General features: G+C 41.7%; 1 protein-coding gene across 8 annotated transcripts in view; it reads left to right on the top strand.

Moving 5' to 3' along the window:
- KDM4C (lysine demethylase 4C) overlaps positions 1-12,583 on the top strand; it is a 494,625-nt gene that overhangs the window by 113,335 nt on the left and 368,707 nt on the right. For all 8 annotated transcript variants that reach the window (XR_014474177.1, XR_014474183.1, XM_083185981.1 and 5 more), the window contains exon 8: positions 8,762-8,899. Coding sequence is in view for 6 of the 8 variants with exons in the window: in XM_083185981.1 (XP_083042107.1) it covers positions 8,762-8,899 (138 nt within the window). In the remaining 2 variants the exon portion in view is untranslated. The remainder of the gene's footprint in view (positions 1-8,761; positions 8,900-12,583) is intronic.

The following is a 12,583-nucleotide window of genomic DNA, read 5'->3' as shown; positions in this document are numbered from 1 at the left end:
TGATAGCCATCACCAGTGACATGGGAGAGGGGAGATTACAGCCTCCCTGTGCGATCCGGACCGTCCGGCTTTTGCTGCATGCCCGGACCATACAGGGAGGCTTTATTCTCCCCCTCCTCCACTACCTGGTGACAGGTGTGACAGGCAGCCCCCCGGACAGGACACCCCCCGGACCGGAGGCTACAAGCTCCAAAATGCAGAGTTTGATGTCCGGTCCGGAGGTCCGGGGGTTTTGTCCTGGTCCGGTTTTCACCCATACCCCTCTATGCTCTTTTTGTACGAGTGACGACACCCCCGAACTACATATAAATATACCGCCATTCTCCTTTCCTCAGAACAGTAATACCTGCAAGGTATAGCACTGTTCAGGCCACTCCCTAGGGCCACCCCATCAGATAAATCTCATGGCACATCCAATTTGCGTCAGATAAATCACGTGATTAATCACATGTGATAAATCATATGTGATTTATCTGACACAAATTTGATGTAAAAAATGGCACATCAAGTGTCAAATTGTATGTAGGCCTCCTGGGAAGCTGCCAGGGAAATCAGATGCAATTTTACAGGTCAGATAAATCTCATAGTGTATGGGGGCCTTGAGGTCCCCAGACGAGCTTGATAAGATTTGGCACTTGATGTGCCATTTTTTTTTTACATGTGATAAATCTAATGCGTTTGATCACATCTGATTATCGGTCAGCCGCGCGTGTGAACAAAGCCAGCAAAAACACAGGCACTGCACGGGTGATGGGAGGGAGGACCGCTGACATCAGGGCCATAATAGCGCCGTAAATACGAACTTGGAGAATACGGCAGCTTAGTAAATGTGCTATATTCTTCATTCTTATTTTCAGCTGATCCTGGTCGTACCTGTTCGCACATGGGATCAAGCGTAATTTGTCTTTTAATAAATCTCCACCTTACCAGCAGAAAATACGACTGGATAATACTCTTAATTTTTCTGGAAAAGGGGTGTGGTCACTCAAAGGGGGTGTGTCCAATGCCACACTATTGATTTATATGTATTTTATATCAAGTACTTTCCAATTATAAACTAAATTTAACAATTTGGGGGTGTAGCATGACCTGTCCGGTGCAGAAAGTAGAGTCTTCTCACATAAACTGCCACAAGGCAGCCTGCTGCCAATTGTACAGCACTTTCTTTGTGATCATCTAGCACTTCGGTTTGTCTACTATCCCTGGATATCCCTTTCTGAGGTCATTCCTCTGTTTTCAATCACCTCTCAAACTTCAGAGCTAAAATAATTGAGAAAGATGTGATGTTTATACAAGTTTTATAAATTAATGTGTGTAGCAGACAATCTAGAAAAATGCATTTTGTTCTTTATTAACAGTGATCTGTGATGTTAGGAGCTTGTGTTGTCATGTGAGAGAGAGACCTCTACTGTGTAGCAACTATTCCTTATTAAAAATGTCTCTTATATCTCGTGCATTGCACATATTTCAAAAGAGTTGATGCCCCCCTAAAAATCTGTTGCTCGGGGAGGTAGAAGTTGTCTTCAGATACTTTTCCTGTAACACAGGTATTCGCTGCAGGTGTCTTAGTCTAACTATATCACAGCAGTCCTCCTGCTCTGTTGTAAGGTAGTGGTTTTATTTTTTCAAAGAATTTTTCCTGCCTTTGATAGGTGTCCTTGACATTCTTCATTGTGCATTAGATTGTTAGCATGGTAATTGGCTCAGTGTGTTTTTAATCATTATGGAATGGTGTCACCTTAGCCTGATTGTTTCCGAAAAGATTCTTGAGCTCATCACACATGACAATGTCTTGTTTTAAACTGCTTGTAAAGCTACATATTTTAGTGAAATATATAGATCGAATGCTGTATTTTACCAACCTAAAAACTGTTTTTTTTTCATGACTAACTGTCCATATTCCTCTCACTTCTCTACAGTAAGTTGCCATGTTAGCAGGAAGGTGACACAATTGTGACTTGGATGACTAATATGGCAGTGGTGCATAGCTTGACTTACTATCTCCCTATCTACATTACTGTGTTACAGACTGTTTCACTTGGTAGCCCTGTCTAATTTTTCTAGCATTCTGAATCATAGCTTGAGCTATTCCATTGAGCTCCAGGACTGCTAGATCTGAGACAGCTGGGTCTTGATAGTTGAGCACTTTGATCACTCACTGCTAACGATACAATGTCACTGGCACCATGAAATATCGTAAGGGTTTTGGGATAGGTACAGCCCAGATGGACACATAATTCAGTACTTGTGTAATAGCAGGGTGCCCGGCTATGCTATGTTTTCAGCATAGGCTAAGCTACGCTGTCAGCGTAACCCAATGGCTGCCTAGTGTAGTTAGCGTAGTGACTCCGCGGCAGCCCAATGGCTGCATAGTGTACTTAGTGTAGTGACAGCCCAACGGCTGCCTAGTGTAGTTAGCGTAGTGACTCCGCGGCAGCCCAGCTCTGTCCCTGGCAAGCCTAGGGAGTGCCTCCCACACAGAGCCGGTAACCGCCAGATCCCCTGCGCTGGCGGACAGGGGATCATGCGGGCGCTGGCAGAGAGGTGCTCCATCTGTCTGAGACGCAGGAGCGTCTCAGTAATTATTGCGGCAGGGTACGGCAAGCCTACTAGTGTCCATTTCAGGGGGACAGGTTTAGGGGGTTCCTTAGCACGTGTGTCTTGTGCACAAAGGGGGGATGCGGGCGCAAGTGCGTCTCATGCACAATAAAGGAGGCATTTGCCAGTGCTCCATGTTACATACTGGTATATGCCTTCTTTGCAAACCCCCGCTATCCACGCCAGCCCGAAGCGTGGCAAGCGGACGTGTTACGCGTCTCCCCGACCTGTTCATACCCCCCACTATCCACATCGGCGTGGAGTTGATTATATAAAGTGTGGCGAGCACAGTGAGGCGACGGGACATGGAATACATGTAAAGTAATCCACGTGCCCTCATGGGGCTCGCTGCGCTCTGTTTTATACCTGTGAGTACACGCTATTTATGCTATATATTCCATTAACCAAAAGTGCACTATTGTGCAATGATCAGTCCTGTTCACCTTAATTAAGCTGAACCGGAAATGGCTACTCCATCTAGGTATATAAACCCCTGTCCGATCACTCACTCTCTATCCTTGAAAATGGCAGCTGGGACTGCCAAAACATGTTGGACGAATAAGTGAGTTATTTCATTGTTTTTATTTTCTGTATTTGTGGCTTATGGTCATTGGGCCACTTTACTGTTGTACTTTTTATTAAATACTTTTTACTGAGACTGGCCCTCCACCTATTTTGTTTCTGGTACACTCCTTCAACAAGTGTGGATACAGCTAAAGTGGATTTAAAGGGGACCAATTCTCTAAAAGAAACCGCTGTGTGTGTATTAAACCTGCACCTCCAGTGAGTACGGTACGGCGACCTTAGCAATTGGGAGTATTTACCTGCATGTGGTGACATTTGGATGTTAGCAGTTAAAGATAGCTTGATATGCTTTAAGGCTCCTGTTATTACAGTGAGTATGGTACGCACCTAGAGCTCGCTCTCACTTTGGTATATGATTTGTTATCATTCACACCGGTGAACCCATAAAGAGACCGCTATACATGTATTACACTTCACTTTAGTGTGAGTTTCAGTACGATTTCTTTCCTGGGATATATAACCCCCAATATATTATATATTCATTATTTTGTGCCACTTACACCAAATTTTGTTTTTGTTTATTTTCCTTGATCATGAGAAAAAAATCATTCCTGTGGGACATACCAGTCAAGCGCCATAATTTTCATATTTGTTTTGGATTGACAACAACACCGTTTAGGGCCTAATGCTAACTAGTGTGGCACCGCTAACTAAACTAAATTACAAAGCCCTCAAACTGACAGTGTGTGTTACAACAAAAATTCGAGCACTTGTGTCCTGGTGCAACCACAAAGTAGATTAATCCAATAAAATCAGCTGCTAGTATTACCCCGGGAGACCATCAATCTCCCAATGAAACAAAATGAAAAAAATACAACAGGAGGTGGGTAAACACCAGCGCTAAATCCGACTTAAATATGTAGGTTCAGCGGCAGGGTTCCTATGTCCTCCAGACCCACTTTAAATGTCCATGCAAATGCATAAATGGATGGTCAGTCAGGAGAGAAGGAGTGGCTGTTCTCGCATGCAGACAGACACTTACTTCAGAATTCTGTCTCGCATGCACCTAGTGTTTTTTTTCACACAGCTGTTATAGTTACAGTTTTTATCGTGTGGATATTGAAACTTTTAATCCTTGCATAAGAGGGATCGTGTACTTTTAAAGAACCTGCTACGGGAATTTGGGATAGAATTCAAAAGTAAGTTTTATACCATTAAGCCGACTGTGAGTGTGTGCAGTAACAGCTATGTGAAAGAAAACGCAACGTGCATGCGAGACAGAATTCTGAAGTGTCTGTCTGCATGCGAGAACAGCCGCTCCTTCTCTCCTGACTGACCATCCATTTATGCATATGCATGGACATTTAAAGTGGGTCGGGAGGACACAGGAACCCTGCCACTGAACCTACATATTTTAGTCAGTTCTGTTTTTTTGATAGTGTGTGTTGATCTACATCAAATTCTGCCCTGCATGGGAAGCAACATTTAGCATAATTGTGCAAGAACAAGTGACAGAACTGCCCTTTTAAATCTCTATCTTCTGCTGTACACTTCCCTATCTAGAGCTGGCCAGCCCCTAGATGTTATTGATAATCCTACTTAGGGACTGGAGAGGTGATAGCCTCACAGTCTGTGCATGTCTTACAACAATTACACATGGGAAACCAGACCGCTCCTCCACCTGCTGGTATAACTGAAAAAAAGGTGTCAGCCAGACAGTCTGTCCGCACTTCAAACACACCAGGGGATCCATTAAGCCTAGTGCATAGGTACACTCTATTAAGGGCTTAAGCTAATTGGTGGGAGTTGGAGGGGCCTGGGCCTGGTGCCCAGATCACTTTTTCATTCCCCTATAGGGGCAACACTACAAGGGTTAGTGTTCCTTCATCACCGCTTGGCCTAATTAACAGCCACGGGCCTGGTGCACGTTTAACTGTGGAAGTGTGATGGGCCTAGTGCCTTAAGTCACCAGACGAAGGGAGAGGGATGGTAGAGTAACCTCCTCACTGCGGGCCTTATTCTAGTTCACTCTTTCTGACAAAATCCTTCTTAGATGGACAAAACCATGTGCACTGCAGGGGGGCAGTTGTAAAATGTGCAGAGAGAATTAGATTTGGGTGAGTTATTTTGATTCTGTGCAGGATAAATACTGGCTGCTTTATTTTTACACTGCAATATAGAGCTCACTTTGAAGTAAAACCCCACCCAAATCTAATTCTCTCTGCACAAGTTACATCTGCCCCTCCAGCAATGCACATGGTTTTGTCCATCTAAGAAGGATTTTGTCAGAAAGAGTGAACTTGAATAAGGCCCTGCGTCCCAAGACCTAATGCCTCTACAGCCAGTGCTGGCCTCTCAGTCCCACCCTGACAGTTTGTATCAGGTGATTTCTGAACTACTAATTACAGACCAGTACTCTACTATCACCAACGAGTAGCAGGTATATATACAATCTCTTGACAAAAGTTATTTGTCACACACTGCCTAACTGTGTGCTGATTGCTGTGCTCTTCCGCTATTCTTTGTTTCTGAACAGTGCACTACTAGTTCCATTACCTCCAAACTGCTCAGTTTGCCAGCCAGTGGACACTATGCATCTTCTAAACACAGTACTCATATGAGCAGGAACTATGTTTTTAATTTTAAAAGCCAGATGGTAACAGACAAAATACACTCCACTGCTAATAGTTTGTGAATCCCCTTCAGTAAGACAGAGCCTTGTCCTTATACTTATCCCTTTTAAGCAATATGGTGCAAGGTGTCTGGCATAATTCCCATGTAGCATACATGGAAAGTATCACAGCGGACTCAGTTATACAGCAGATTGTGAGTTTAGTCTTCTCAAATGTTAATTTTAATTAATTGATAATTCTTCAATTTATTTGGCCTTTACAAAGAAAAAGCGGAGGTTCAAAAAGATTTGCAAATATGCCACCCGTGCTACCTGTGATTACTCAGGGCCTTCACCTCAGACCCTCAAATACATGCAGAAATAAAAAATAAGTGTCACACTGGTGCTTAAGTGGTTAAGCAAGAAGGGTAGATAAGACAAAAAAAACATTTACATACATTTTGCAACAGTGAGTATCTTCAAACAGCGATCCAATATCCCATTTATGGAATAAAAATTGCAAACCTATTGAAGTAAAGATTGAATAAATGACAAATTTAATAGTGTCACATTAAACACACATAAAAACATAAAGAAAAAGTTTGGTAGCTGCGTTATTTGAGGAAAGAATTTAAACACATCACATTTTTAACAATTTATTGGTTAAACAAAAAAAATAAATTTATTATAAACATACTTCATGTATACATAAATTCATAAAATAGCACTAAAAATGCCACTGAATGGCAAGCAATTGGTGCAAATTGCATGAAATCTCCACTTTGATTGTGGGCAATTTTTCAGATGTGGCATCCCACTGATCCTTTTAATAAGTGGATCCTGTTCTTATTGGACTCCACGGACAGTGGTGATAGGGGGAGAGAAACAGTCAGTGTCACTCACATATCTGGGATGGCTCCCACTCCTCCAAGCTGCAGTTGAGGTTTTCCCCGTGAAGTGGTTGTGCTGTCCTCTGATCTCCTTTGGATATCCCCAATTGACAATGCTGTCTGCTTTTCAGTCCCAGGTTTAGGGTTTGTTTACCCAATTATTGTAATCCACAGTCCGCAATGGAAAAAGGAAGTGGGGGTGCTGAAGCCTAACACGTTTCACTGGGGGTCTCCCAGCTTTTTCAAAGGCCTTTGAAAAGCTGGGAGTCCCCCAGCGAAACACCCTAGTGGATGGTAGGGCATGAAATTCCGCCTGTTGGCACATGTCAGTGCGACATGGACAGTTAAACGTAGTACCGCGTTCCCTCGCATGGCTCGCTACGCTCGCCATGCTTCGGGCATGGTGCCTCACTGCACTCGGCACACTATTATATTTCCCCTCCATGTCCAATGAGATGGTAAAGTATGAACAAGTTAAATGTCGGTATTTTAACCATCGGTCAATGGTTGTTGGTATTTTAACCGTCAGGATTTTGATTTGTAGGTAAATTGACTGCATCCCGTATGTGGCACTGAGTGCTAAAAGATCTCACATGGATCACCTATCGATGGACTGGCCCACATGTGCAGCCCAGGCCCGGCGGTTTGGGCCCAGTGCTGGTTTTCAAAATACAGGGGACCCTTACTCATTTTGTCCCCCATATTTTGGGAACCAGGACCAGCCCTTGTGCCTGGTGCTGGTTTTAGAAATTACAGGGAGCCCCTATGTTCCCCTAAATTTCTAAAACCAGGACCAGCTCTTTGAGCCCCGGGCTGGTTATAGCCATGTGAGGACCCCACGCCATTTTTTTTACACCTTGAATCCTGCACGGATCTGATTGATCAGTGCTGATTGCCAATATGTATTTGGCTGCTTTATATATAGCCGCCGAATAGGAATGCATACGGCCACTTAAGCCATAGGGAAATACGGATCCTGTAAATAGGGCAGATTAGTAAATCTGCCCTATTTTATGAATTGTATTTTCTGAAAATACAGCCACTGGCTGTCATGCATTTGTATCCGGCATCGGCTGTAATTGTATTTTTTTTTGTAAATTTTACCCAATGTATTGCTGAGGGCTGAAACTTAACGTATAAAAGTAACTGCTATCATCCTACGATCATATGTGATTTGGGTCCTTTTCATCCGATGCTGAGGCATCGGGCTGATAAATCTGATGACAAGGGCCCATATCGCATGTGTTTAACCTCCAATTCAGATCCAATGTGTGGTCACAGCTGGATATTGTCAGTGCTGCACCAAGTTTTCACCGGATCCCGCAGCGGGGAATGGTATTGTATGTGATACATCGCATGCAAAAGGACCCGATCCTGCAGCCCGGGACCTTCCTGGGTGGCTCAAGGGTATTGCCTGCGACTTGTCCACTTGGAGAAGTGGCAGTAGTGGATGGGGATCTTTAGTATTAAATCTGGCCAGGGAGCCATTTTTTTATTTTTATTTTTTTAATAGAGTTTATGCATATCCTCCTCTTGGTGTCGACTTACTGACTGTCAACGTAGACATAGGGGCAGATGTATTAAGCTTTAACAAGAGAAAAATGCAAGGGTGATAAGGAGGGATAAACGTCCAGCCAATCACATCCTAACTGACTTTTTTCAAACACAGCCTGTAACTTGGCAGTTAGCAGGTGATTGGCTGGACGTTTATCTCTCTTTATCACCCTTGCATTTATGTCTTGTTAAGGCTGAATACATCTGCCCCATAGTCTGTGAGCTAATACACGGCTGGATTTTGCATGTTATATTCACATTACATTTTGTCTTAAATATGTAATTCTAAAGTGTTTTATGTGACTTGTCATTGTCCACTAACATGCAGTTTCTATAAAATGTGTTATTTTAGCACAAAAGACCTACAGAGTGGCCTGTGCCACAATAGGGAGAATTTTAGCATATCAGGAACGTATCTTTATTTGTTTCTGTTTATTTCTTAGCAGCAATAGCACTGTGCTGGCTCTTGTATCCACGCAGGTCATATTTCCAGCATTTTCTCTCTCTTCCTGCTTTGATTTCTCTATTATACATTTTTTTTCCTTCTCACAATCCATCTTGCTTTTTTGATTCTTCCCTGCAGGTTACACAAGAAGCTGGTGAATTTATGATCACTTTCCCATACGGGTATCATGCCGGTTTCAATCATGGATTCAACTGTGCCGAATCAACAAACTTTGCTACAGTCAGATGGATTGATTACGGAAAAATAGCCAAACTGGTGAGTGGCTGATTTGCCTCAGACAAATGTTTGCTGTCGTACTGTGCTGCATGAAACCTGCATTGTAAAATTACAAGTTTACAACCTCAGCATATCAGACTATTAGTGTTTTGTTCAACCTCTACTGCTGGTTGGTGGACGTAAATGATTTATGAAACCAGGCTTGTTCCTAGTCATACTCCTAAAGACTGACCGGAATATTTAAGGTGATCGCAACACTATTGTCTTCACTATTGCCTAATTTAAAATTATTTTAACCTATATTTTCCTTAAATATAAATAAAAAAATGCTGTTTTTTTAATTTGCTTTCGTAAACTTGCATGTGACGTTTACGATGTTGGGGATAAAATGAACATTCACATCTATTTTGAATTCTGTTCTTTCTGCTTTCTGTTATTAACCCCTTCCCGACATTTGACGTACATTTACGTCATGGTCGGGATGTACTTCCCGACACATGACGTAAATGTACGTCATGACTTTAAACTGTCACCGCGTCTATAGACGCGGTGACAGAGGGACGATGTCTGCTGTCCCTGACAGCAGACATCTTCCCTCATTGCCCAGGGGGGGCAGCGATGCCCACGCCATCGGCGATCGCTGCGATTGGCTGTTCAAACGTGAACAGCCAAAAGCAGTGTTTACTGTGTTATGTGTCAAAATTTTGACTCTGCTGCCCCCTAGTGTCCAAAAAAATTAAAGGAGGTTGAAATAATGATGTAATAATAAAGTTTAGATATGGTCTATGTTAGTTATTAACTATTTTGAGTGGTATGATTATTTGTCTCACAAGCAGAAAATTTAACATTTTGCAAATTGCAAAATGTTCAATTTTTTTACGACATTTTGGTATTTTTCACAAAAAAAAAAAAACTGTATCGACCAAAATTTACCACTAACTTAAAGTACAATGTGTCACGAGAAAACAAAATCACTGGGATAAGTAAAAGCAAAAAAAAAGTTATCCCCACTTAAGTGATACATGTCAGATTTGAAAAAAAGGCCTCTGTCAGGAAGGCAAAAACAGGCTGCGTCGGTAAGGGGTTAAGTGAAACAGATATAATTTTCCCAAACAAACAAACAAACAAAAAGTTCATGTTGATGCGATTTAAAGTTGATATAATTACAAATGTTCAATTTACTATACACAAACAAACAAAATTGATACCATTTAAACATTCCATCCACTTATCACGTTCTGGATAACAGTGGAGTTCTGCTACAAAGTGGCGCAGATGCCCAGCACTGAGTGTCTTGGTGTTTCACCTCTGTTCATGCTTGGTGTATGCATCCTGGAAATAGAAGTGTATTGGTCCACGTGTACCAACAAAATAACGTTCTTGTTTTTGTTCTTGTTTGTATTCTGGAATGCGGCTAGTTTTGCATAGAAGCAGAAAAATATCCAGAGTATGCTGTGCAAAGATGTGACCTTTTCTATCGCTTTTAAGTATGTAAACGTCCGTATTCTACTAAAATGCTGTATGCTTTAAACCTTCTCACTTAAATTCATAGAGGGAGTAAGAAGATAGTGGGGCACTATTTATGAAGTGGCACCTACAGTATGTGTATTAGAAGCTTTTTTTTTTATGACATTGTAAGAATAAGGCAAATGCAACAAGAAGGCTTTAAGCAGCTCTCATTGAAAGTAAAAGATAAGTTTAAACTGGACTTGTGGTATTCGGATGATCGGTCAACCAGTGTTCAGATAGATGGTCAATATGCAAAAAAGGTTGACAATGACAAAAAAGGTCCCCATGCACAAGGTCGACATTGACAAAAAGGTCGACATGACAATGGTCGACACATGAAAAGGTCAACGTGAGTTTTTATGATTTTGGTAATTTTTTTTTCTACTTTTTCATACCGATCAGACTCCACATGTATTTTATAGTATGCCGAACACAGCTGTAGCTGAGTGATATACCTGGCCCAAAGCATGGCAAGCTCAACGAGCCATGCAAGGGTAAGCTCTATGCTAATTTGTCAACCTGATGACTGCCTGTCTAGACACTGTAACCCTTTTAATCCAGATTCGACTTTTGCAGGGCCTAATTAAAGGTTCCAGTTGCCCTAGGCTAATACAAATGTAGATAATCCAGTAATGCTGCTAAACACACGTGTAAGGGCGCTCAGGGACTTTCCAGTCATACTGCCCATGTGCTTGTAATGAAGGTTATACAACTGGCATGTAGGAGTTTATGCTTGTGGCATGTTAAGGAAACTTTTTGGCTTTTGGCTGCCCAACTGGTATTGCAGAACAATGTACATAAAGTAATGCTTCCATGAGTAAATTACATTGACACTAGGGTGGCCAATCCCGGGATCGGCGGGATCCCGGGATTTGGGCCCCAAAATGTCTGGTATTTAAATCCAGGATTAAAGTATCCAATCCCGTGATTTCAGGATTACACTGCGCATGTGCATTCTAATGCCGGGCAGCATCTGAACACCCACTCAGATGCTAAGCAACAAGGAAATTTAGCAATAGACTAGCGCTATATAGAGACCAAATAGGGTATATCTGGAATATGGAGTATATGAGTCCCCGCATCAGAATTCTTCCTGGTGCCGTAAGAAGTTGGACTTACAATTTAATTCTAGCAGGTGTTCACATAAAAGTTTCTTTGTAAAGAACTTCAAGGTAGCGGAGAAGTGGCAGAGAAATATCAGCATGAAATCAACTTACATTTGAATTCTGTCTCGCGTGCGTATCAAAGGTTTCTTTAACAGCAGACTCCAGGTGACAGGTAAGACGAAAATTTATTCATACAGAGAAATCCACATAGATCCAAACGGTAAAAAGTAGTTTAAAAAAGTTCAAAGAAGCAGTCCGTGGCGAGGGCAGACGATCGGCGGCTTCTCCCTTGATGGCAGGCGTGCTGCAGACCACGCCGGCAGAGGGGCTCCGTGTATTGCCGCTGTAAGAGGTCTGACTCGCTGATGCTGCTGGAAGCGACTAGATCATCAACGCGTTTCGGATATTGTATATCCTTTTTCAAGATGTGCCGCTATGAGGGCCGGGAGGTGCTTTTAAAGAGGGCCTGTCCAATCACGTATTTTCAGGAGCAACCACTCATATTTGACCTAGCCCGGCTTCAGACTTTAGAATACATTTCTAACTAAAGTGCATAGTAGTGCCATTAAAATACATATTTTAAAAAGACATTAAAATACATTTGAACAAATAAAATCCACAGTAAAAATGGCATGATAAAAAAAGGAAACAATTGGCACAATAAAATATAGCAGCATATATATAGCAGCATTTATAATTGCACATAAAGTATTGATCTGACTGGTTTTTAACTCATATGAAGCCGGACATTTATGAGGGGAAAAAAGAGACACAAACAGAGGGGAACATGGTTAATATTATACAAAATAACACCATATATGTGGGATATGGTGTTATTTTGTATAATATTAACCATGTTCCCCTCTGTTTGTGTCTCTTTTTTCCCCTCATAAATGTCCGGCTTCATATGAGTTAAAAACCAGTCAGATCAATACTTTATGTGCAATTATAAATGCTGCTATATATATGCTGCTATATTTTATTGTGCCAATTGTTTCCTTTTTTTATCATGCCATTTTTACTGTGGATTTTATTTGTTCAAATGTATTTTAATGTCTTTTTAAAATATGTATTTTAATGGCACTACTATGCACTTTAGTTAGAAATG

This window comes from Crinia signifera, chromosome 1 (genome assembly GCF_055691185.1).
Source record: "Crinia signifera chromosome 1, ASM5569118v1, whole genome shotgun sequence".
Taxonomy (NCBI): Eukaryota; Metazoa; Chordata; class Amphibia; order Anura; family Myobatrachidae; genus Crinia; species Crinia signifera.
This window is presented reverse-complemented; position numbering and strand designations above follow the sequence as displayed.